General features: G+C 39.5%; 1 protein-coding gene and 1 non-coding gene across 2 annotated transcripts in view; one reads left to right on the top strand and one right to left on the bottom strand.

Moving 5' to 3' along the window:
- The window catches only part of DPYSL2 (dihydropyrimidinase like 2), a 129530-nt gene extending 108222 nt beyond the window's left edge, over positions 1-21308 (bottom strand). The window contains exon 1 of the mRNA XM_077152846.1: positions 20825-21308. Coding sequence (XP_077008961.1) covers positions 20825-21178 — 354 coding nt within the window. The 5' untranslated portion in view covers positions 21179-21308. The remainder of the gene's footprint in view (positions 1-20824) is intronic.
- LOC143678412 (U6 spliceosomal RNA) lies at positions 10297-10403 on the top strand. The gene has a single exon (XR_013173223.1). It is a non-coding gene; the product is annotated as a U6 spliceosomal RNA (small nuclear RNA).
- Positions 21309-22534: the final 1226 nt, after the last annotated feature.

Raw genomic sequence — 22534 nt, 5'->3', positions numbered from 1 at the left:
GCTTTTGCTCCATAGAAAGTGTACTTCATTTGTCAGGGGAAAATAGGGAGGAGGGGTTAATGACAGATTTTGGCTCTTAGTTTTTGGTGATTGTGGCTGTAACTATGAATATGCATCAAGTTTTTAAAAGCAAGATTATAGACGTTCTGGTTGTAAAAAGCACTTGACCAGCAGTTCCAGACAGAACATCTTTCAACTTCCAATTTTCAAAATATTACTGAGGATAAAAATATGAAAGTACCCAATAATTCGATAAAACTAAGATAAACAAACACCTACGGCTGTATCTTGGAATAATCCCCAAGAATATAAAACTCTGAGACTTAGGCCTTGTGATGCCCACTGGTCTTCAAGGAACCTTGTCTCTTTATCCAACAGAGATAACAACTCCTTGAAAGTAACTGTGCAGCAAAGAGGGTAGGGGAAGAAGACAAAGAGAGAGTATGTGGGAAATTCGACTTCTGTGACAGCTCATCCTACCCAAGGATATGCAGGAGAAGTACAAAGGTAAAAGAAGTGTCACCTCAAACAATGTTGACCTAGTCCAGCAGCTGAGGCCAGCTTGGGGCAAAGGTTTTACAATTAAGGGCAAAAATGAGAAAAATAAGGTCAATACATTAATTTCTCATAAAGCTAAATTTGTACATGTTTTAAGATCCTGGAGTTATGTTCTCTTTATGATTTTGGTGCTAAAATATCCATTATTTTATGAAATAATAGTGACAGTTAGTAGTGGTTTTTTTTTTTTTTTTTTTTAAAGGAAAGACAGAGAGAAGGAAGGAAGGATAGAAGGAAGGAAGGAAGGAAGAAAGGGAAACATCTTTAAACATTTTCTTGTTTTATTGTATTTTGTTTTTCCGTTTTTTTTTTTTGTTACATGGGCTGGGGCCGGGAATCGAACCGAGGTCCTCCGGCATAGCAGGCAAGCACCTTGCCCACTGAGCCACCGCGGCCCGCCCAGTAGTGTTTTTTTGAAATGGCCTTATTTGGCAACATTAAATGTTGGTACACCTTCAGGTGCTCCAAGAATTATTTTTGAAGTTTTACTAGTGTGTGAAAGCCAAAATCTAAAACTCATATATTAGAAAATGGAGATTTACCAAGGAGCCTAATTTGATTCACAAACTACACAGATGATTCAACTGATACATTTAGTCAGAGAGTGGGCCAAAGACAGTCCACACACTCTTCTGTTGAAATAATGGATTCTGGAGATATTCACCCTGAATTGAAGGTAAATACAAGGGGGTAACTAAGGAGCATATGAAAAATTACCACAAGACAAGGGATAGGAAACATTCTGGAAAAAAAATAATTTCAGGAAAATACTTGGCATCTTCAATAGAGGATATGAAGATACCATTAAAACCGAAATAAAACACTAAAGAATATCATCTATCACATAAATTCCTGATTTTAACAGCATATCAAGAAAGAGCAAGTCCTGGGGGAGCTTCTGTAGAACATAAACAATCACAGAACATCAACATCAGCCTAGCACACTCTGTGACCACGAGGGATCAAAACAAAAACCAGGCCAAACCATCATCACATCTGAGAAAATAAACACTACCCAATCCAAATACCAAACATCAGCCACTCCCCACCTAAGAGTCTCCTAATAAGAATGACTGTCATTTCTTAACGAACTACAGCTTTGACCTCAATCTAATCTCTCCTCCCTACAGATAAGATTTACTGAGCTACCCAATCATAGTATGATTATTCACTTCCTGTGTCAATTTGGCCAAGTTACAGTGTCCAGTGGTTGGGTTAAGCATGCATTGGTCTGATTGCTACGGTGAAGGTTTTTTATGGATTTCAATCATTAGTTGATGTTATCCATGGCTGATTACATTTACAATCAACAAAGGAGATGCTTTCGGCAATAAGAGAAGTTTCATCCAATCAGTTGAAGGCCTTAATGGAAGAGCTGAGGATTTTAGCAGTCAGAAATAACGCCTATCTCTACTGCAGCCAGCCAGCTTCTCCTGGGGCATTCAGCATCACCATGGAGCTCCCTACAAATTGGACTTGCCCATCCCTATGGTCGCATGAGCCAATTCCTATAATAAATCTCTTAATATTTATATATATATATATATATGTATGTAAACTCTCAGTTTTGTTTCTCTGGAGAACTTCAACTAATATACATAGAATTGTCCCCACTTTCTAGGGGGGACACAGTCAAATCCAGAAGGAACCCTCACTTCCTCGTACCTGCCCCAAAATTACCCACCCAAAATCCCGTAAGTACTTTCTACACCTCTTTCAGAGACACCCATGGTTCCCCATGGTATACATTCTCTCTTCCTGCAACAAGTAATAAACCCAACTTGTTCAACTACAGTGTATTCCCGGTAGTCTTTGACTGGAGGACACTGACAGCGTGCTTAATTAGGGAGTGAAAAATGATTCTTCAACATGATAGAGACTATCTCCCTCCAACAATTAAGAAACAGTAGAGGATGTCTCATTAGGGTCAGAAATCAAACAAGGAACCTTGATAATCACCATTACCTAGTATGGTTCTAGAGATTCTAGCCAACATAATCAGACAAGGAAAAGAAGTAATATATAAAAGCATCGGAAAGGAAAAAACTATGGTAATACTATTTTGAGTTATATATGTTACCACAATAAAACATTTTTTAAAAATGTAGTATATCCTCAGATAATACAATTATCCAAAGAGAATCAATTGGAGACTATTAGAATGAAGAGTTTGATACGATGGTCAGATACTAATAAATATAAAACAAAATCTCCCAGTATGTAAACTTCAAAACATAATGGGGTAATTTACCATTTACAATAGCAACAAAACATCTGGGAATAAATGTAACACGGAATTTCAGAGGAATAGAACAGACTACTTTTATAAATGACAAGACATACTATAAGCTTAGGTAGAAAGCTTAATGATTTTAACAGTAACTATTGCTTATAATTCAATGTATAAATTTAATATAATTGTAGTAAAAATCATATTTTCATAATTTAAAATATATTGTATGAAAAATGCACTTGAATGGTAAAAAAGAAAAAAAGTAAAGACAGTAAAAAGCTACAGTAGTTAAAACAGTATTGAAGTACCAAAAGATTAGCAAGCAGATCAATGAAACAGAGCAAGAAGCAAAAATAAATAAATAAAAACAGAATTAGGTATATATAAAAAGTTGAGTATTTTCAAAAATGAAAACTTCAAATAAGTGGGAAAAAATCAACTATAAATAGCATTAGGACAACTGGCTAACTATTTGAAAATTAAGTTTAACCTTACTTTAAGTCATAGATAAAAATTATTTAGCAGATTTTAAATATAAATAAACAAAAAGGCTTTAGGAGAGAATATAGGTAAATAGATGTTCTAGTTTGCTAGATGCCAGAATGCAATATACCAGAAATGGAATGGCTTTTAAAAAGGAGAATTTAATAAGTTGCTAGTTTACAGTTCTAAGGCCTAGAAAATGCCCCAATTATAGCAAGTCTATAGACATGCCCAATCTAAGGCATCCAGAGAAAGATACCTTGGTTCAAGAAGGCCGTTGAAGTCCAGAGTTTCACTCTCAAGTAAGAAGTCACATGGCGAACAGAGTCAGGGTTTCTCTCTCATCTAGAAAGACATGTGGCAAACATGGCATCATCTGCTAGCTTTCTCTCCTGGCTTCCCTTCACGAAGCTCCCCGGGAGGTGTTTTCCTTCTTCATTTCCAAAGGCTGCTGGCTGATGGACTCTGCTTCTCGTAGCTATGTCATTCTGCTCTCTCCAAATTTCTCTCATTCTCCAAAATGTTTATTCTTTTATAGGACTTCAGAAGGTAATCAAGACCCACCCAAATGGGTGGAGACATGTCGTCACTTAATCCAGTTTAACAACCACTCTAGATTGGGTTACACCTCCAGGGAGATGATCTAATTACAGATCCAAACATAAGTATTGAATAGGGATTATTCTACCTTTATGAAATGGGATTTTGATTAAAACATAGCTTTTCTAGGGTACATACATCCTTTCAAACCAGCACAATTGGTATATAATCTTGAAGTTAGCATAGCAACAAGTTTGAAGTTAGCATAACAACAAAGGCAGAAATCATGATAGGAAAGATAAATTGACTTAATTATGTAAAATTTAAATTTGAAAATTAAAAAAACAGTAAAAACTTTGAGGCAAATGAGGGAAAAATGTGCAAAATTTGACATTTAAGTGAATAATATTTTAATAGATAATTTTTACAAATCAATGCTTATAATATTAACATACTAATATGAAAATCAGCAAAAAAAGGATACCACTTATTAACCATAACTTTGGGAAATATCTATAGGAACTATAATACTCAGCGATATCAGGGATGCTGAAAAACTAATTCTCATTCATTTTTGGTGAGAGTACAAAGACTTGCAAAAAATATTTCATCAACATGCTATCATTGGTTATTTCTAGGTAGTAAGATTGATGATTTCTTTTTTTCCTTTTTAATTTGTTTATCAATGCTATTTACAATTAAATCGTGGCAATATTTTATAAACATTTTATGTAATGAACACTTGTCAGGTTATTTGGAAAAATAGAACAAAATAAATATTGAATTCAATTTGTTTCCCCAAATTACTTATTTTCTATTCAACTTATATGCTGCAGTCCTCCTTAATATCATCTCTGCCACTATCAAGTTACTGGTTTGGAAGAAAACTTTTCAACTTCACTAACTCAACAGTAATGTATAGGTATATATTAAGAAAGAAGGACATGCAGGAGACCCAGCTTTGATTCCCGGTGACTGTGCATGCAAAAAAAAAAAAAAAGAAAGAAGGAAATATAAAACCCTGAAGAACACAGAGTTACTGTAAATGCTATTCTAAATGACATTTAAAACTCCCCATAAAACAACAGGATTTAATTACACAAATATGATTCTAGGAAATGAAGCCCTGGAACTCACTTGCTAGATTTCACTTGAGCCAGCACTTTTAAGAACAGCTAGGGATGATACGACACAAGAGCACAAGCAACCAAAGAAAATATAGATCAACTGGACTTCATCAAAGTTAAAAATGTTTATGCAACAAAGTGCACTATTAAGAAAGTAAAAAGGCAACCCACAGAATGGAAGAGAATATTTGGGAATTAAGTATCTGGTAAAGACATAATACCCAAAATATATAAGAATTCATATAACTTGACAACAAAAAAAACCAACAACCCAATTTAAAAACAGGCAAAGGAACTTCCTCAACAAGATAAAGGACATTGTGCTGGTTTGAAAAGATTTATGTACCCTAGAAAAGCCATGTTTTTATCCTAGTGTTTCCTTAATTCCTATTCAAGAATGTAGGTTGGAATCTTTTGATTAAATTATCTCCACGGAGATGTGACTCACCCATCTGTGGATAGGAACATTTTTTTTTCACTGTAGTAGCCATAATAATTTTTATTATGAAAGATTTCTTGGGTGACACTCATGTACTCTAGATATAAGCTTAAATATAAAATTAGGTACCCTTTTCCAAAGGCCTTCTCTGGGTTGATTTTGAAGGCTACTAATATATGAGCATTAAATTAAATGAAGAAAGTCTCAAGCCTCACACCAAATAAGAAGACTGATATGTGAACTATTTCTTTCACAGGTCCATGAGAAAGAATAAATTTAGGTACAGTTGTGGAAGAAATAAAATTTGTCTTTGGTGTTATTGAGGTCTTCACTGAATCCCTTCTCTCATTTTGTTTACCCAATCTCACCAACACATCAAGGAACTTTCTTCCTAAGTATTACAACTTGACTCTATAAACGACTTAAAGACTTTCATAATAAGATGTAAATGTCTATTTTAGATAAACACACCTTAACTATCATTCTCACTATATAGTACAAAATATAAATTAATTAGAAGAATTAAGTAGTTAATTAATTGGAAGAATTTTAGTCTTCAGCCTTCATTCAGATGTGGGTGCTGAGTGAAAAGGGATAGAGTAATGAGGCTTTTGGAGAATATTTTTGAGGACAATAGGTCTTCACTTGAGATCAAACCAATTAAGTGGGCTTCTATTTTACCTAAACTAAACCTAGACTTTGCCACAAGATACTCCTTACTATATTTTTCTAAAATTACCAAGAAAGGTTATTTGAAGAGTAATTGGCAAAAATACCCAAGAATAGTTCCCAGAAACTGACAACATGAGCAGTGAGTATGAACTTTTGACTAAAGGGAGATGTGACTCCACCCATCCCAGGTAGGTCTTGATTAGTTTACTGGAATCTTTTGAAAGAGGAAGCATTTTGGAGAAAGCTTGAGAACAGCAGAGCCATGAAGCAGGGAGCCCATGCTGCCAGAGACCTTTGGAGATGAAGAAGGAATACACCCTGGGGGAGCTTCATGAAGCAAGAGGCCTGGAAAGGAAGCTTGCAAACTTCGCCATGTTTGCCATGTGCCTTTCCAGTTGAGTGAGAAACCCTGGATGTCATCAGCTTTCCTGAACAAAGTATCTTTCCCCGGATGCCTTAGATTGGACATTTCTATAAACTTGCTTTAGTTGGGACATTTTTATGGCCTTAGAACTGTGGACTTGCAACATAATAAATTTCCCCTTTTAAAAGACATTCTGTTTCTGATATATTACATTCCAGCAGTGAGCAAACTAGAACAGACATCTATTAAAAAACAAAAACAAAAACAGCTAACATCATACTCAAGAGTGAAAGATGATAAGCTTTTCCCCTAAGACCAGAAATAAGACAAGAATGCCTGCTTCCAACACTATTTTTCACCACTCTACTAAAAGTTCAGAGCAATTAGGCAAGAAATAGAAATAAAAGGCATCCAAATTGGAAAGGAAGGAGTACAACTATCCTTATTTACAAATGACTAAGATCCTATAGATAGAAAATCCCAAAGAATCTACAATAAAGCTAATAGAATTAATAAATGATTTTAGAAAAGTGGCAGGGTATGAGATCAACACACAAAATCATTGGTGTTTCTATAAACCACCATGAGCAATCCAAAAAGGGTATTTTACAAAACAATTCCATTTACAATAGGAACTAAAAGAATAGAATATCCAGGAATAAATTTAACCAAGAATGTAAAGGACTTGTACGTGGAAAATGGTAAATCATTACTGAAAAAATTTAAGACCTAAATAAATGGAAACATGCAATGCTTATGGATTAGAAGACTTAATGTCTTTAAGATGCAATCCCACTCAAAGCAATTTACAGATTCAATTCAATCCCAGTCAAAACTCTGACAGCCTTCATTTCAGAAATGGAAAAGCTAATTATCAATTCACATGAAAGGGAAAGGACCCTAAATAGCCAAAACCATCTTGAAAAAGAAAAAGTTGGAGAACTAATACTTCCCAATTTCAAAATTTATTACAAAACTATAGTAATGAAAACAGTGGGAGAGTGGCTCAGGGATAGACAAATAGATCAAAGGAACCAAATTAAGAATTCAGAAATAAAACCACATATGTATGACCCAAGTCTACACAATACGGAAAGAATACTATCTTCAACAAATGGTGCTGGGAAAACTGGATGTTCACATGCAAAAGAATGGAAGTAAACCCCTACCTCAATCACATACAAAAAATAAACCAAATTAGATCAACAAACTAAATATAAAAGCTAAAACTATAAAATTCTTAGAAGGAAATACCTTCAGGACCTTGTATTACATAATAGAGATTTAGACTACACTAGAAACATGAGCAACAAAAGTAAAAACAAATTGGACTTCACCAAAATTAAAAACTTTTGTGCATCAACAGACATTATCAATCCCCATAAGACAACTTACAGAATGGAAGAAAATATTTGGAAACCATATATCTGATAAGGGTTCAATATCCAGAATACATAAAGAACTCCTACAACTCAACAACAAAAAGATAAACAACCCAATTAAAAAATAGCAAAAGGATCTGAGTAGACATTTTCCCAAACAAGATATAAAAATAGGCAATAAGCACATGAAAAGATGATCACCATCTAATTATGGTACATTGCCAGTAGGTAAATGCAAATCAAAACCACAATAAGATATCAACTCACCCCCACAAGAATGGCTTTTTTTTTTTAAATGGAAAATAAGTGCTGGTGAGAATAGAGAGAAAAATGAATCTTTGTACACTGTCGGCGGGAACATATTATTGATACAGCCACTGTATAAATCAGTTTGATGATTCCTCAAAAAATTAAATATACAACTATATGTGACCTGATAATCACATTTCTTAGATATATTTCTAAAATAATTAAAAGCAAAGACTCAGGGGCGGGCCATGGTGGCTCAGCAGGCAAGGACGCTTGCCTGCCATGCCAGAAGACCCGGGTTCGATTCCCAGTGCCTGCCCATGTTAAAAAAAAAAAAGCAAAGACTCAAAGTATTTGTACATCAATGTTCATAGAAGCATTATTGACAACAGCCAAAAGATGGAAGCAAACCAAGTCTCTATCAACCGATGGATGGATAAACAAAATATATACATGCAATGTAATATTATTCAACTGTAAAAAGCAATGAAGTTCTATCAATTAGTTCCATCCCCCTATTACAAAACATCCTCTTCCAATATGAAAAAGTTAGAATGGGCATAGTCCAAATAACCCTAAAGACTAGGAGAAAGATCAAAGGAGATGGTGGAGTTATACACAGAAGGCAGGGTTTAACAAATGAATATGAATGCTGAATCATATCATTGATATTTCTTTTAGTTTCTAGTATCTTGGAGCAGCTAGTAGTAAAAACCTAAAATTGTGGAATTGCAACCCATACCAGACTCTGAAATCTGTTCTACAACTAACTATTGTGGTATGCTTTGAAATTCTTGGGTTTTTTTTCTTTTGTATATACGTTATTTTTCACAAAAAAAAGTTGATTGTGATGATGAATGCATAGCTATATGATGATACTGTGAATGACTGATTGTACACTGTGGATGATTACATGGTATGTGAATATATATCAATAAAACTGCGTTAAAATTTTTTTTAAATGAAGTTCTGATACATCCTACAGATGGATGGACCATGAACATGGATGGACCATGAGGTCATCATGGGGAGTGAAATAAGCTAGATATAAGAGCTTCCACCAACACGGAATAACTAGGAATATGCAAATTCCTAGAGATAGAAAGTGGAGTACAGACTACTAGGCCTGGGAGGCAAGGGATAAGGGGGTTTAGTGCATAATGGGTGCAGGGTTCCTTTTTGTGGTGATAGAAGTGTTTTGGTAATGCATGGTGGTGATGATAGCACAACATTGCAAATGTGATTAATCCCACTGAATTGAATGCTTCAGAAAGGTTGAGATGGGAAAGTTTCCTTGGTACATATGTTATCATAATTTTTAAAAAGAGAAAGAGAGATGAAAATAGACAATAACAATTAAATGCAATACTTGGTCCTGGACTGCATCTATTAGTGGAGGAGAAAATGTACAAAGGACATTATAGAACAAGTGAAAAATTAAAAATATACACTCTATGCTTTATGTTGATGTTAAACTTCTTGGACTTAATAATTGTACTTAATCTGGTTATATAAGTCAATATCCTTCTTTTTGGAAATACACATGTGTTAAATGTTAAGAGAGAAAGATACATAAAAGTAAATCTCAAATGTTTAAAGATAAATATTTGATGGATAGATGATAGATAGAAAAATGAATGGATTATATAATAAATTTGGCAAAATGTTAAAAGTTGGTAAACCTGGATATCTGGGTAGGGGGTATATTAGAGTTCTCTATATTGTTTTTGTATTATTTTTGCAACTTTCCTGCAATTATCCAATTATTAAATTATTTCAAAATAAAAAGTTTTTTAAAATTAGGCAAGAACTTGAATAGACATTTCTCCAAAGAAGACATGCAAATGACCAATAAGCACATGAAAACCTGCTCAACATCATTAGACGTTAGGGAAATGCAAACGAAAACCACTTCACACGCCCTCAGATGGTTATTATTATAAAAATAAGAATAACAAGGGTTGGGAAGGACGCTAAGAAGTAGAAACGCTTGTATATCACTCATGGGAACATAAAATGGTGCAGCACTGTAGAAAATTTTGGCTCTTCCTCAAAAAGTTAAGTAAGGGGGGCCTGCCCTGATCAAGAGGTTGGGTAAAATGCTTTAGGACTACATTACCTCACAGAAGCTTTGAACAACCAGCAAGAACTGGCAGAAACATCTTTCTCAAAGCTCCAAAAAACAGTTAAAGGATTGCAGTAATTGGACAAGGGCCGAATCAAGAAATACGCTCCTTAAAGGTGGTAGGGTGCTCATTTTGGCAGCATATATACTAAAATTTGAACAACACAGAGAAGATTATCATGGCCCCTGTGCAAGGATGACACACAAATTCATGAGATGTTCCATATTTTTACGCAGTGCTACTATTTCTGATGAGATATCCCTTCTTGTAGGCGATGAAGATACATCTCACATGGAAGAAGTGGGATTAGGAGTCTCTATCCACAAACCTTGTACTCACTCTATATAGTGTCTCCATGGTTCCCACAGTAGCCTGAGTGGCCTTAGTGGCCCTGTCCCACCTTGTTCCATTGGCTGATGTCTAGTAGATTTTTTACTACTCATGCACACACTAGAAGCATGTATGTCACAGCCTGTCTGGTGGTGGCCTGTGAGACTCGCCATCCCAGAACTTACCTTGCATACAGAAGGCAGCTCATGAAACTACCCTACAGAATGTTGTGAAGAGCATTCAAGACAAGGGATTGCTGGCTGTAGAACAGACAATGCAGTACCTAGGTCATAGGAAACTCTTTGCTAGGAAAGAGAGGACATTCCAAACCATGCAAACAGGAGAATTCTATGCATGCTTAAGACAAGATACATATGCAAAAAGGATCAGAGAGCCCCTTATGCTTTGGTCTGGGGATGTCATCTAAACTCACTGTATGGATAAGCCCTAAAGGAGAGCATACCCACAGGCCAGTCTACAAAGACTTGGAAATGTCTCCCTCTCTTTCTCTCTACTCTCTCTTCCTTCTTCTCTTTCTCTCTTTCTCTTCTTTCTTCCTATTTTTTGTTAGCTCCTGGCATTCAAAGAAAGCCCTGTCATAACACTAGCTGAATACAAGTTTAAGAAATAGATGCTTCAGAATCTAAATTCCAACATTAACACATTAAAATATCAAAATGTCCAGGCTTAGGAAAGTATCTGAAACTGTTGAGTTGTGGTCCAGTAGTCTCAATTCTATATAACTATATAGCTTGCACAATGTGACTATGTGATTGTGAAAACCTTGTGTCTGATATTCCTTTTATCCAGGGTTATGGACAGATGAGTAGAAAAATATGGACAAAAATTAAATAATAGGGGGGATAAGGGGTAAAATTAATTGGGTAGATTGAAATTTTAGTGGTCAATGAGAGGGAGGGGTAAGGGAAATGGTATGTATAAGTTTTTTCCTTTTCTTTTTATTTCTTTTTCTGGAGTGATGCAAATGTTCTAAAAATGATCACGGTGATGAAAACATAACTATGTGATGATATTGTGAGCCATTGATTGTATACCATGTAAGGACTGCATGTGTGTGAAGATTTGTCAATAAAAATATTACAAAAAAAAGAGAAATGCATGAGATTCTCAGACCAGTATTCTATACAGTAGATTTAACAGCTAATGTAAAAAAAAAAAAAAAATCCAGACTTCAACAAAAGGATATAACACATGTAAAGATATAGGAAGTGATGGCCCAGGCAAAGATTAAAGCATTAGAAACCATCAATGAGGAGAACCAGATCTGGGATATACCATTCAAAGACTTCTAAAAAATGGTATTAAATATATGCAAAGAGCTAAAGGAAAGCATGGACAAATAATTAAAGGAAATCAGGAAAACAATAGATGAACAAAAAGAGAGTATCAATAGAGAGATGGAAATTATGAAAAAGAACCAAACAGAGCTGAAGACCACAGGAAAAGAAATTAAAAGTTCCCTAGGGGTTCAACAGATGATTAGAGCTGGCAGAAGAAAGAATCAGTGAACTTCAAGATAAGACAATTGCAGATAGAAGAAAGAATGAAAACAAGTGAACAGAGCCTGAGGAAGCTGTAGGAGTCAAATCATCAAACATACCAATAACGTATGTGGGAGTCCTTAAAAAGAGAAGAAAGAGAGAAAAAGGCAGAGAGACTATTCAAAGAAACAATGGTTGAAAACTTCCCAAATTTAACAAAAGACATGAATATACACATCCAAGACACTCAAAGAACTGCAAACAAAACAAACCCAAACAGATCTACCTCATGGCATATTATAATTGAACTGCTGAATGCCAAAGATTAATTCTGAAAGCCACAGGAAAGTATCAATGGGTCACATACAAAGGAGCCTCAATAAACATTGTGATAATTTTTCACTGGAAACTATGAAGACAAGAAATATTTAAAGTAGTGAAAGGGAAAAAATGCCAGCTAAGAATTCTGTATCAGGCAAAACTTTCAAAATGAGGGAGAGATTGAGACATTCCCAAATAAACAAAATTTGACGGTGTTTGTCACCACTAGACTGGCCTTATAAGGGATGCTAAAGAGAGTTCTGCAGGTTGAAAGGAAAGGAGAATAGACAATAGAATGATGCCACATGAAGATATCAAAATCTTCAGTGAGGGCAACTACATGAGTAAATATAAATTCAAGTTGAGTTATATTTTTGGTTTGCAACTACACTTTTTACTTCCTACAGGATCTAAAAGGAAAGTGCATAAAATATAGATATAAATCAATTGGTTTGGACTTATAATGTTTAAACATGTCATTTGAGACAAGACCTACATAAAAGTTGGGGAGCCAAGGGGTATAATAACAGTTTATTCATACTATTAAAATTAAAGTGATATCAAAGCAAAAAAGATTGTTATCGATTTAAAATGTTAAATTTAAGCCCCATGGTACCAAAAAAATATATTGGAGAATATGCAAGCTCTTAGAGACAGAAATTAAGAGTACAGGTTTCCAGATGCAGAGGCAGAAGCAATGCATAATCAGAATAGGGTTTCTGTTGGGGCGATGGAAAATTTTAGTAATGGAAGATGGTGAGGGTAGCACAATTTTGTGAATGTGGTACTGAATAGTATGCTTGGGAGTCAATGAGATGGGAAAGTTTATGCTGTATATATTGTCTCACAATTTTTAAAAAAAGCAATTAAAGAGACAATGACTTCAAGCCAATCCTAAAGAACATCTAGGGCAATATATAAGATTCCACAGGGGTTCCATGCACTAGAGCAACTTTCCAGAAGCCTAAAACTTCCAGATGGATCCCTGGACCAGATAAGTCCTGAAACATAGAGGGCCCAGTCTCTCCAGAACATCAGATAGTTCCATCTCCCTAACCCATATTAGTGACAGACCCTTCCAATATGAAAAATTTAGAATTGCCATAGCCCAAACACCCCTAAATAGAGGGATGGAAAGATGAAAGGTGATGGTGGAGTTATACAGAGGAGATAGGATTAACAAATGAATATTATTGCTGAATCGTTAAATTGGTATCTCCTTTAGTCTGCAGTATCTTAGAGCAGCTAGAAGTAAAAACCTAAAATTGTGGCATTGTAACCCACGTCAAACTCTGAAATATGTTCTACAACTAATTGTGGTGTTATGCTTTGAAATTTATTGCTTTTTTGTGTATATCTTATTTTTCACACACACAAAAAAAAAGCCTATTGTAATGATAAGAAAAATTTAAGTCTTCTAGTCTCCTATATTCTGGAGCAGCTAGAAGGAAAAATCTGAGATGATGGTATGGTAGCCCATGACAAACTCTGGGATCTGTCCTGTAACTACTTGTTGAAGAATGCTTTGAAAACTATTGCTTTTTTCTTTCTTTGCTTTGTTATACGCTATCTATATAATAAAAAAGTTAAAAAAAAAAAAAAAGACAATGACAATTAAATGCAATACATGATCATGTATGAGACCCAAAGGCTCAAAGGGAAATTAATGGGACATATTTAAAAATTGAGCTGCAAACTGTAAACTTTATATTAATGTTAAATGTCTTGAACTTGATAACTGTATTTATGGTAGTTCATAAGAGAATATCTTTGTTCTTAGAAAATGTACAAAGCAGTGTTAAGCGTCCAAGGAGCACTTAAACTCAAGTGTTCAGAAAATAGCTAGGCAGGCAGACAGATGGATAGATAGATAAATGGATAAGTGGATGTACAGATACAAACATGGCAAAATGTTAAAATTGGAGGATCTGAGTATCTGGGGAGATAGGAATATGTTAGAGTTCTCTATTTGGGGTTTGTATTATTTTTGTAACTATAATTTTGAAACTATTTCAAAATAAATTTTTAAACATTTAAGCATAGAATTACCATGATTCAGCAATTCCATCCTTATCATAGACCCAAGAGAATTGAAAACATATGTTCAAATGAAAACCTGTTCATAAATGTGCATAGTCTTAATAGTAAAAAAGTGGAAAGAACTCAAATGTCTACAAACTGAAGAAACAATAAACAAAATTCGGTATATTGATACAATGGAATAATGTTCAGCCACTTAAAATGAAGTATTGATATATGTTACTACATAGCTGAACCCTGAAAACATTATGAAAGAAGCCAGTCACAAATGGCACATATTGCAAGGTTCCATTTATATGTAATGCCTGGAATAGGAAAATCCAGAGATAGAAAGTAGATGAGCAGTTGCCACAGGCTTAGGGAGAGGGTAACAGCTAGTGGTTGCTTAGTGGGGACAGGGCTTCTTTTAGGGAAGAAATGCTCTAGAATTAGATAGTGGTAATGGTTGCCCAACATTGTGAATGCGTTAAAAGCAAAGAAATTGTATTATATAAAATAGTTAAATGCTGAATTTTATGTTATATGAATTTTACCTCAATAAGAAAAAAAGAAAGAAAGGGAGGGAGAGAAGGTGGAAGGAAGGTAACAGCCAGGGAGAGTGTTGTTTTTTGTTTTTGTTTTCTTTCAGAGCATTTAATGGGAATGGGTAGAAGGAGTCTTGGAGAGTCTCGTCCAGACCCCTCAGACCACCAACGACAGCCTGGTGTCGGAGACTAGGCAGTGACTAGCAGAGCCAGGACCCCAAACCAGGCTTCGAGACACCGAGCCCACAGTCCTTTCCATACAGTGCTGCCTTCCAGACCTCAGCGCCCACCTTCCAGACCAGGTACTTTCCCTTCAAAGCAATACGGTATTTTTTTAAAATCAGGTTTAGGCCCATGCTGCCAGGCTTTATCCCAGCCTGCAACCAAGTAATCTCAAGGGTCCATCAGTCACACCTGCCAATGCTTTCATTGCTGACTCCCTCATCATTTGCTTATAGTTTATGACTTACATCAAGTGGAAAAATCACACTGTCATCACATTGCTCTAATCTTAAAAAAGCATGCCATTCATACTGCCAGAGTTGGCCTCTGTCCCAGTGATATTTGAAGACTGTTGTATTAAAAAAAAAAAAAAATGATGGACCAAATAGCAGCTTAGTGCACATTCATAAAGGCAAACAGACAGACTTTTTAAAAAATGGCTCCAAAAATACATTACAAATATAAGACAATAAAAGCAGGCACTCAGAAGGTTTTCGCAAGAGTCAATTCTTTGGAGAGAAAATGAGGAAAAATGATTAGAATAGACAGCAATTCAATATTCCAGAGAGATTTAGAGACTTTCTCATCACATAAACCTGGGTTTAAATCCTGGTTCTGGTGGTTAATTAGCAAATGACTTTTAACATCTTTTACCTACAGATTTTTCTTCAGTAAAATAAGGTAGGGCGAGCCAGGGTGGCTCAGCAGGCAGAGTTCTCGCCTGCCATGCCAGAGACCTAGGTTCGATTTCCAGTGCCTGCCCATGCAAAAAAAAAAGAAAAAGAAAAATTAGGGTAACAGAGTTTTCTTGGGATTAATAAAACAGTGCCTACCCAATAATATCTATGAAGATATTATTATATGAAGTGTGAATGGGATATACACTATTTTACCTGCAAAACTAAATTGTTTCTTTATATTTACTGAATATCTCTGGCAGATCTGAGCCACAGCATGGAATGTTGGAAAATATATGGGACTGAGTCAGAAAACCTTGATTCAAATCCTAATTCTGGCACTTACTAAATAGCCAAGACATCTGGACATTGCTAATCATCACAATTCTCAGTTTCCTTATTTTTATAATGGAAATCATGCCTGACTCCGAGGGTGTCGGAGACAAGGTTTGAGAAGAATATATTATACACATTCTAATACTCAAATCTAGAAGTTAAAACCACAATCAAAAGTTAAGATGCTACATAAATAACAAGATTTTACTAGTATGAGACAGCAGTGGGACTGGGCAGCAGGAGACCTCAATCCTAGTCCTAAAACTGCCATCTGCATACCATGGGATGAAGCACTGCTTTGCCAGGCATCACTTTCTTCACCTCTAGAATGAGGTGATTAAGCAATAATTATGTCCCTTTCAAGCTCTGGCATTCAATGGTAGTGTATATCCTAATCCAAGATCAATGCTGGATTTCCCTTCTTTCTCAAGAAAGTAGAGAGGAGCCCTTGGCACTAAAAAGATCCTTAAGAAGACCTGGCCTAGCATTACAAAGGCTGGGAAATTGTCTGCCCCAACCCTAATTTCCATGGCACAGAGTCATAAATTTGTGAACTATGCAACATTCAAGAGCTCACGGTCAAATTTTGTCACTGGAGTTTCAATGACAGTAATTCTCACCATTCTTGAACAAAAAGGAAGAAAGATTAAGTAGAAGTTCTTTATCTGGTGGAAAGTTTCTCCTCTCAGGCCCCAGGTTGGGAGAGCCTACCTTTCATCTCAAATATTACTTCCTCCAACAATTAATTAACTGCAGACCTATCAATTAAGCAACAACTTTTTTTATCATCAGTGATTTGTTAAAATTTAACTAATTGTATGATTAGCTCAATAATAGCTGGGAAATCAAGAGCAATCTATAATTTTAGATTATCATCACCCCTTTTCTCTCTTCCCCTACACAAACCCCTTCCACCACCACCCCTACCCTGCACCCTGCTTTCCTCTCTTTGAACCCAAATAGGTCTTAAGTTTTGAATACAGAAATGTTCGTTTTGTATCTCCCCTTTTGACCAAACCATTGAAGTATCAAATGATTGCCCTTATTCTAGGCTCTCAGCCAAATCTCTACCACACATCCCACTAACTAGACATTCATTTTGTTTAACAGATAGTCTTTTTTTATCCAATAAGTATCTCTGGGGATGATTTGTGCTATCAGTTATTCACATAAAGCATGGATGGCTTTAATCATTATGATTTCTTTATAGGTAAGAATACTACAAAGGAGTATTTTGAAAGGGAGAAGGGAGAGCAAAGGGAAAGAAAATTATTTCAGAGACTGCTGCCCTGTGGAAGAAGAAAGATCTAGGAGGGGCATCACCCTGACTATGGAGTTAGGGTGATGTTGCATGTAAGAGGGCAGCAGAGGTGCTGGGCACCCAGGGCGGGGAGAGACTCAACATGGGGAGAAGTGATGGGAACACAAATAGGGAGGGAATATCAGAAAATATTTTACAGACTTGTGATATTTTTCTAAGGTCAGCACCATTCTTACAGAGTGGTACCTACCCTGGAAAAGGGGAGAATCATTTTGCTGCCATTTTAGCCTATTTAGGTTGTTGGCTGCTGGGAGAAGGGCCTGGAAGCCACTTTGGAAAGGATACTCATAATCTAGTATCCCTGGTTGAACAGTTTGATTCTGGCTAAACCATCTCTGGAATGGAACGGGAAGGAATTTCTAGGATGAAGGAAGAAGGCTGAGGGACCTTTGAGTACTGGCAACAGAGAATTTGTTGCTGCCCCTCTACTCTCTGTTCTAAGAAGCTAAAAGTCCTTCATAGATAGTAATCAATTTAACCTCACTACAGCCCAAAGTGGACTTGCCCAAGAACATATTGGAAAAAGAGAATGGGAATAAAGCTTTCCTCATTCGCATCCTCTACCCCGACTGTTACCCTTCATCAAAACCCAGTCCCAGTCCAAGCCGCATCCATTACTTTCTGGTACTGATCTGCTCACACCCTGCAGCATGTTACATTACTTCCTGCAAATGCAGAGACTCATCCTGTCCTCATCTACCAAGAGACACGTGGATTCTGGGCTAAGCCTCTTCCCTCCCTTCACGGAGCCTTGCTAAAGGAAGAGCAGGACCCCAAGTATGACAGACGGGCAAAGCTTCTTCTGAGCAGATATTAGTGACACCTGTAAACCCAGATTCAGGGGAGGAGGGAGATTATTAGTCAGGGGCCCCATATTCCCCACTCTAGCTTTCTCCCACTTCTCTCTGTACCAGGCCTTCTGATAGGAATGCACTGAATCATGGATGGCCATCTCATTAACTGAAAGCTAAGTAATAATTAGTCAATTCCATCAAAATGGTGGGCCCAACTGCGCTTTTGGAAATTAATATAGTTATACACATATACACAACTGCACACCAAATAACTTTTCTTTCTTATAAAGATATGAAATATTGAAACACTGTAATCACTGGTCCAAATAAGTGCTCTTAGTTGTGAGTGAAAAAAGTCCTATGAGAATGGTCCTGAGCTTATAAAGCAAGATTGAAAATTAAAATTCAGGGAGAGCTGCAGAAGGACCAAGCCAGAATCACCCTCTGTTACAAAATATCCAGGCAACAGAAGCAAGTATGGGTTTGCAAAGGCTAAAATTACCTTGGTTTTGATCAGATATTATCTCTTCAAATACTCCTCTCCCTGTGCCTTAGGTTTACGATTCAAAATTTCTATTTAATTTAGAGAGTGTTCAAACAAGTAGATCTAATGAGCAAACATCTAAGCTTCTAAATGGACAGGAAAAGATGTGTTCTTTAACCCAGTGAAATTTTGTCTTTCAAACTTGTGTTTTATTTCACAGCCAACATTGTAGGGTCAGCCATCCTCAATATTCCTCCATCTGCCATATTTTTAAATGATCTCTTCCTTATTCTCCAAGATATTCTTTGGCTCCCTCTAGGATATTGGATTTACCGACACAAGTTGATGTGCATAAGGATGCTCATACAACCATGATGCTGTATGACCTTGGCCCTTACCCAATGCATTCACATATGGGAGTATTTCACACACAGTTTTCAGTATATGTTACATTATTGGAAACTTCTACTTTAATTGTATAGTTACTTGGAACAGAGTTTTGGATTTATGTTTATCTGGTTGATACACAGTGAGGCATGGATATGAGATCCTTCCCTATTTGAGTAAATCAGAGGACGGGGCAAGGAATAAAGTAAGTGATTAATTGCCCCACCTTTTAAAAAATGAGAGCAAATGCTTTATCTCTCCTAGAATTGGAGATAATCCCAAATAAATGAAAAAGTGCAAAATGCCATGCCATATCAAGAAACAGTATCATCCTTAGGGCCAATATCACCAACTCTTAATTGTTCTCTAATGCTTTCACTGTAAGCATACAATCTGAGTGCCAAACAAATGCTTGTGGAACTCCTTAGTGAATATGCAGAGGCCACTCCCAACTACTCTAGAAGCCCCTCCAGGAGAAGAAACTAACTTGAACTTTTTATAGCTGACCTTCCTTCTGCCCCACAAGACAAGGTATTCAATAAATAATCATTCATTGATTGAGTTCTCATCTTCACCAAAAGCTAGATAGAACCAATGGGCATGGGAGAGAAACAACAAACAAGTTTTAAAATATTTTAAACAGTAAAGCATCAATTAAGAAATTAAGGCTGTGAAAAAAATTGCACAATTATGAAGGTCACCCCAATAAAGAAAAAACTGTGGTGTGAGAAGACTGCTGCATTTACAATGCACACTGCGCATATCTGTCGGACAGCGATAGGTATTTCCCAAAATCAAGATTTACCAAATTGGCCTTCTTTGTTTCCCCATTAACACCGTATAGGGTATTCTCTTCGACAATTTATTAGAAATGTAAGTCTCTCCCTCTTTTCTTTTCTTTTTTAATCCTTTGACATAATCCACTTAGTCCCTATCCCCAAAGAACCTCCCAAATCGCGGCATGGGGAGAGCTCTGGGAAGCCCTTGTCGAGATACTTAGAGGAACTCTGTTCTCCAGAGACGCTATTTAGAAGCGTCTCGGTATCCTCGGGTGATTCCACATCCTTCCTCGCTCTTCTCATGCTGCGAACAGGAGTTTAGGGTGATGAGAGTCTCCCAGGCGGGCCAGGGAGGCGCTGGCCATGGTCCTGGACGCGAGCTCAGAAGGCTCCCGAGAAGGTGGGGCAGGAGAAAGCAGGGCGGGGTGGGGAGCGGCCTTCTGAGTGCCGGCCCCTCCCGACCTCGGGGGAGCCCGCAGGCCTTCATGCGAAACCCCTCCACTGCCCGCTCCGAGCTGCAGCAAAAAAGGGTGGGGCACCAGCCACAGCTGCAATCCGAAGCCGCCCGGGAGGATTTAAGAATAGAACCGCGACCCCTCCCCAACCCCACCCCACAACGCGATCCCAAGCCGGGGATCGGCTGGTCCTGTACCCCTCAAACACCATCTCCCAGGCCCAGATGGATGCGGGCAGCCTTTGTGGGCGGAGAGCCGCCCACCGCTGAGCCGGAGCGTCCCCGCACCCTGGGTGGCGAAGGGGCGGGGTAGGGTGGGGTGTGTGTGCAGATGCGGGGAGGCCACACTAGAGGTGGGGGGAGGGGGGCATGAAGGGGGCACGCTGGGATTCTCGGATCTCCGCCGAGCTGGAAGGGGACGAAGGAAGGGAGGCCCCACCGCGCCCCGTCCTCCCTCCCCTCCCCACCCCCCATACCAACCTGGTCGTAGATGTTCTGCAGGGCTTCCTTGCCCGAGGCCCGCCGGATCTCCACCTTGCGGCCCGATTCAACAGATGGCTCCCCCGCGGCGCGCCGGCCCTGCCGGGAGTACGGCGGCTGCGAGTCCGGGCCCAGGTGGGCGACGTCCCGCTGCTGAGCCACCACCTGCCCTGAGCCCCGGCCCACCGACAGCGAGTCGAAGTCGATGGTCTTGTTCTCCGAGGACCCTTCCACCGGGCAGAACATGCCGCAGAATTTCTGCCGGGGCTTGGGGCTGCCCGACCCCAGGTTTTTAAAAAAGGCAGGGACCTCTTCGTCCTCTGCCTGCTTCCCGGATTGCTTTCTCTCGGCCATGGCGCGGGGGCTCGTGGGTGGATGCTCTCCTCCAGTCCGTCCGTCCGTCCGTCTGCCGGTCCCTAAATCTCCCCCTCTCTGTACAAAAACCCCCTGCTTGCTACCGAGGCTGTCGCTTTCTGCCTACCGCAAGGTGCACAGAAAGGAAGGAGGGCTTCCGCGCGGGCGTCCCACCCCTCACAGTCCCTCCCCCTGACCCCGCTTTCTCCCCCTCCCCGCCCACGCCCCCCGCAGCCTCGCGAGCTCCCGCGAGCCGCGGAGTTGGGCCCGGGAGGCGGCCGCTGCGGCAGCGGGTGCCAGAGGCTGCTGGTTCCGGGCAGCGGCGGCGGGAGGAGAGGTGCGAGCGGGGCGGGGCGCGGGGCCCGGGGCCCGGGAGGAGGGGGGCGGGGAGGGCAGCGCCGCCGAGAGCCCCGCGCTCCGGAAGTGAAGCGGCCGGACCACCGGCTAATGGATGCGGAGCCGAGGGCCCGTGACCGCTCTCGGCCGCCGGGGTGAGTCGGGAGGCAGGGCACGTGGAGGCGAGGACCCGAGGGGGCGGCCCCTGGGTCCCCACACTTCTCTCCCCCACCTGCCCGGCAACGCGGGGGTGGGCCGGGGGCGAGTGCACGCGGAAGGTAGGGCTCCCTCTCCATCAGCCGGGGTGTGAGCTGATGGATGTGGAAAGAGGAACAAACTGGGAGGCTCCAGGACATCCGGGGGAGGGGGCGGCGCTGGGAGGGGGAAGAGGTGGCAGCGCGGAGAGGAGACGTCCATCCGAGGCTCGGGGAACCAGAGCCTCGGTCTACCCGTGGGCCTTGGTGGGTCTGACGCGAGAAGGTTCTCGCTTGGTGCATCCACAGTGGTAGGGGCCGCACAACATGGCGGGGACAAATGCCGAGGGGCGTAGCAGAGGGGAGTATAATGACTGTATGAAGTCTGTGCGAGTACGGCAGAGAGCGCAGTCTGCAAATTCGCGCGCAGCGATTTGTAAAGAGAGAGAAGGTGCCGAGCCGCTGTGTGCCCGAGGGAGCCATGTGCCATATCTATGCCCTTGCGCCAAGAAGGGCTAAGAAGAGTGCCTTTCTTTGGCATCTTCCACCTGTACCAAAGCGGGAACAAATGCACCTCAAAGCCCACTCCTTAAATCCTCAGCCCCCTTCCGCGCCCCCGGCACCCGCCTCGACTCCCCCCGCCCCTGTTGCGCACTGCGCCACGCCGCGGGGTTCTCAGGTTGCCAGGCGCCGCCTTGAGTGCTCGCGCCCGCGTCCACTGAGCGGTGGGGAATGGGGGCGTGAGAGAATGCCTTGAATTGTGTACGGTCAAGCGTGGGGAGGGCGTGCAGACACGAATTTGGAAGTGCGGATGTTCCAACAACGG

This window comes from Tamandua tetradactyla, chromosome 3, assembly GCF_023851605.1.
Source record: "Tamandua tetradactyla isolate mTamTet1 chromosome 3, mTamTet1.pri, whole genome shotgun sequence".
Lineage (NCBI taxonomy): Eukaryota > Metazoa > Chordata > Mammalia > Pilosa > Myrmecophagidae > Tamandua > Tamandua tetradactyla.
The sequence above is the reverse complement of the archived record's forward strand: the minus strand, read 5'-3'. Positions and strand labels throughout refer to the sequence as shown.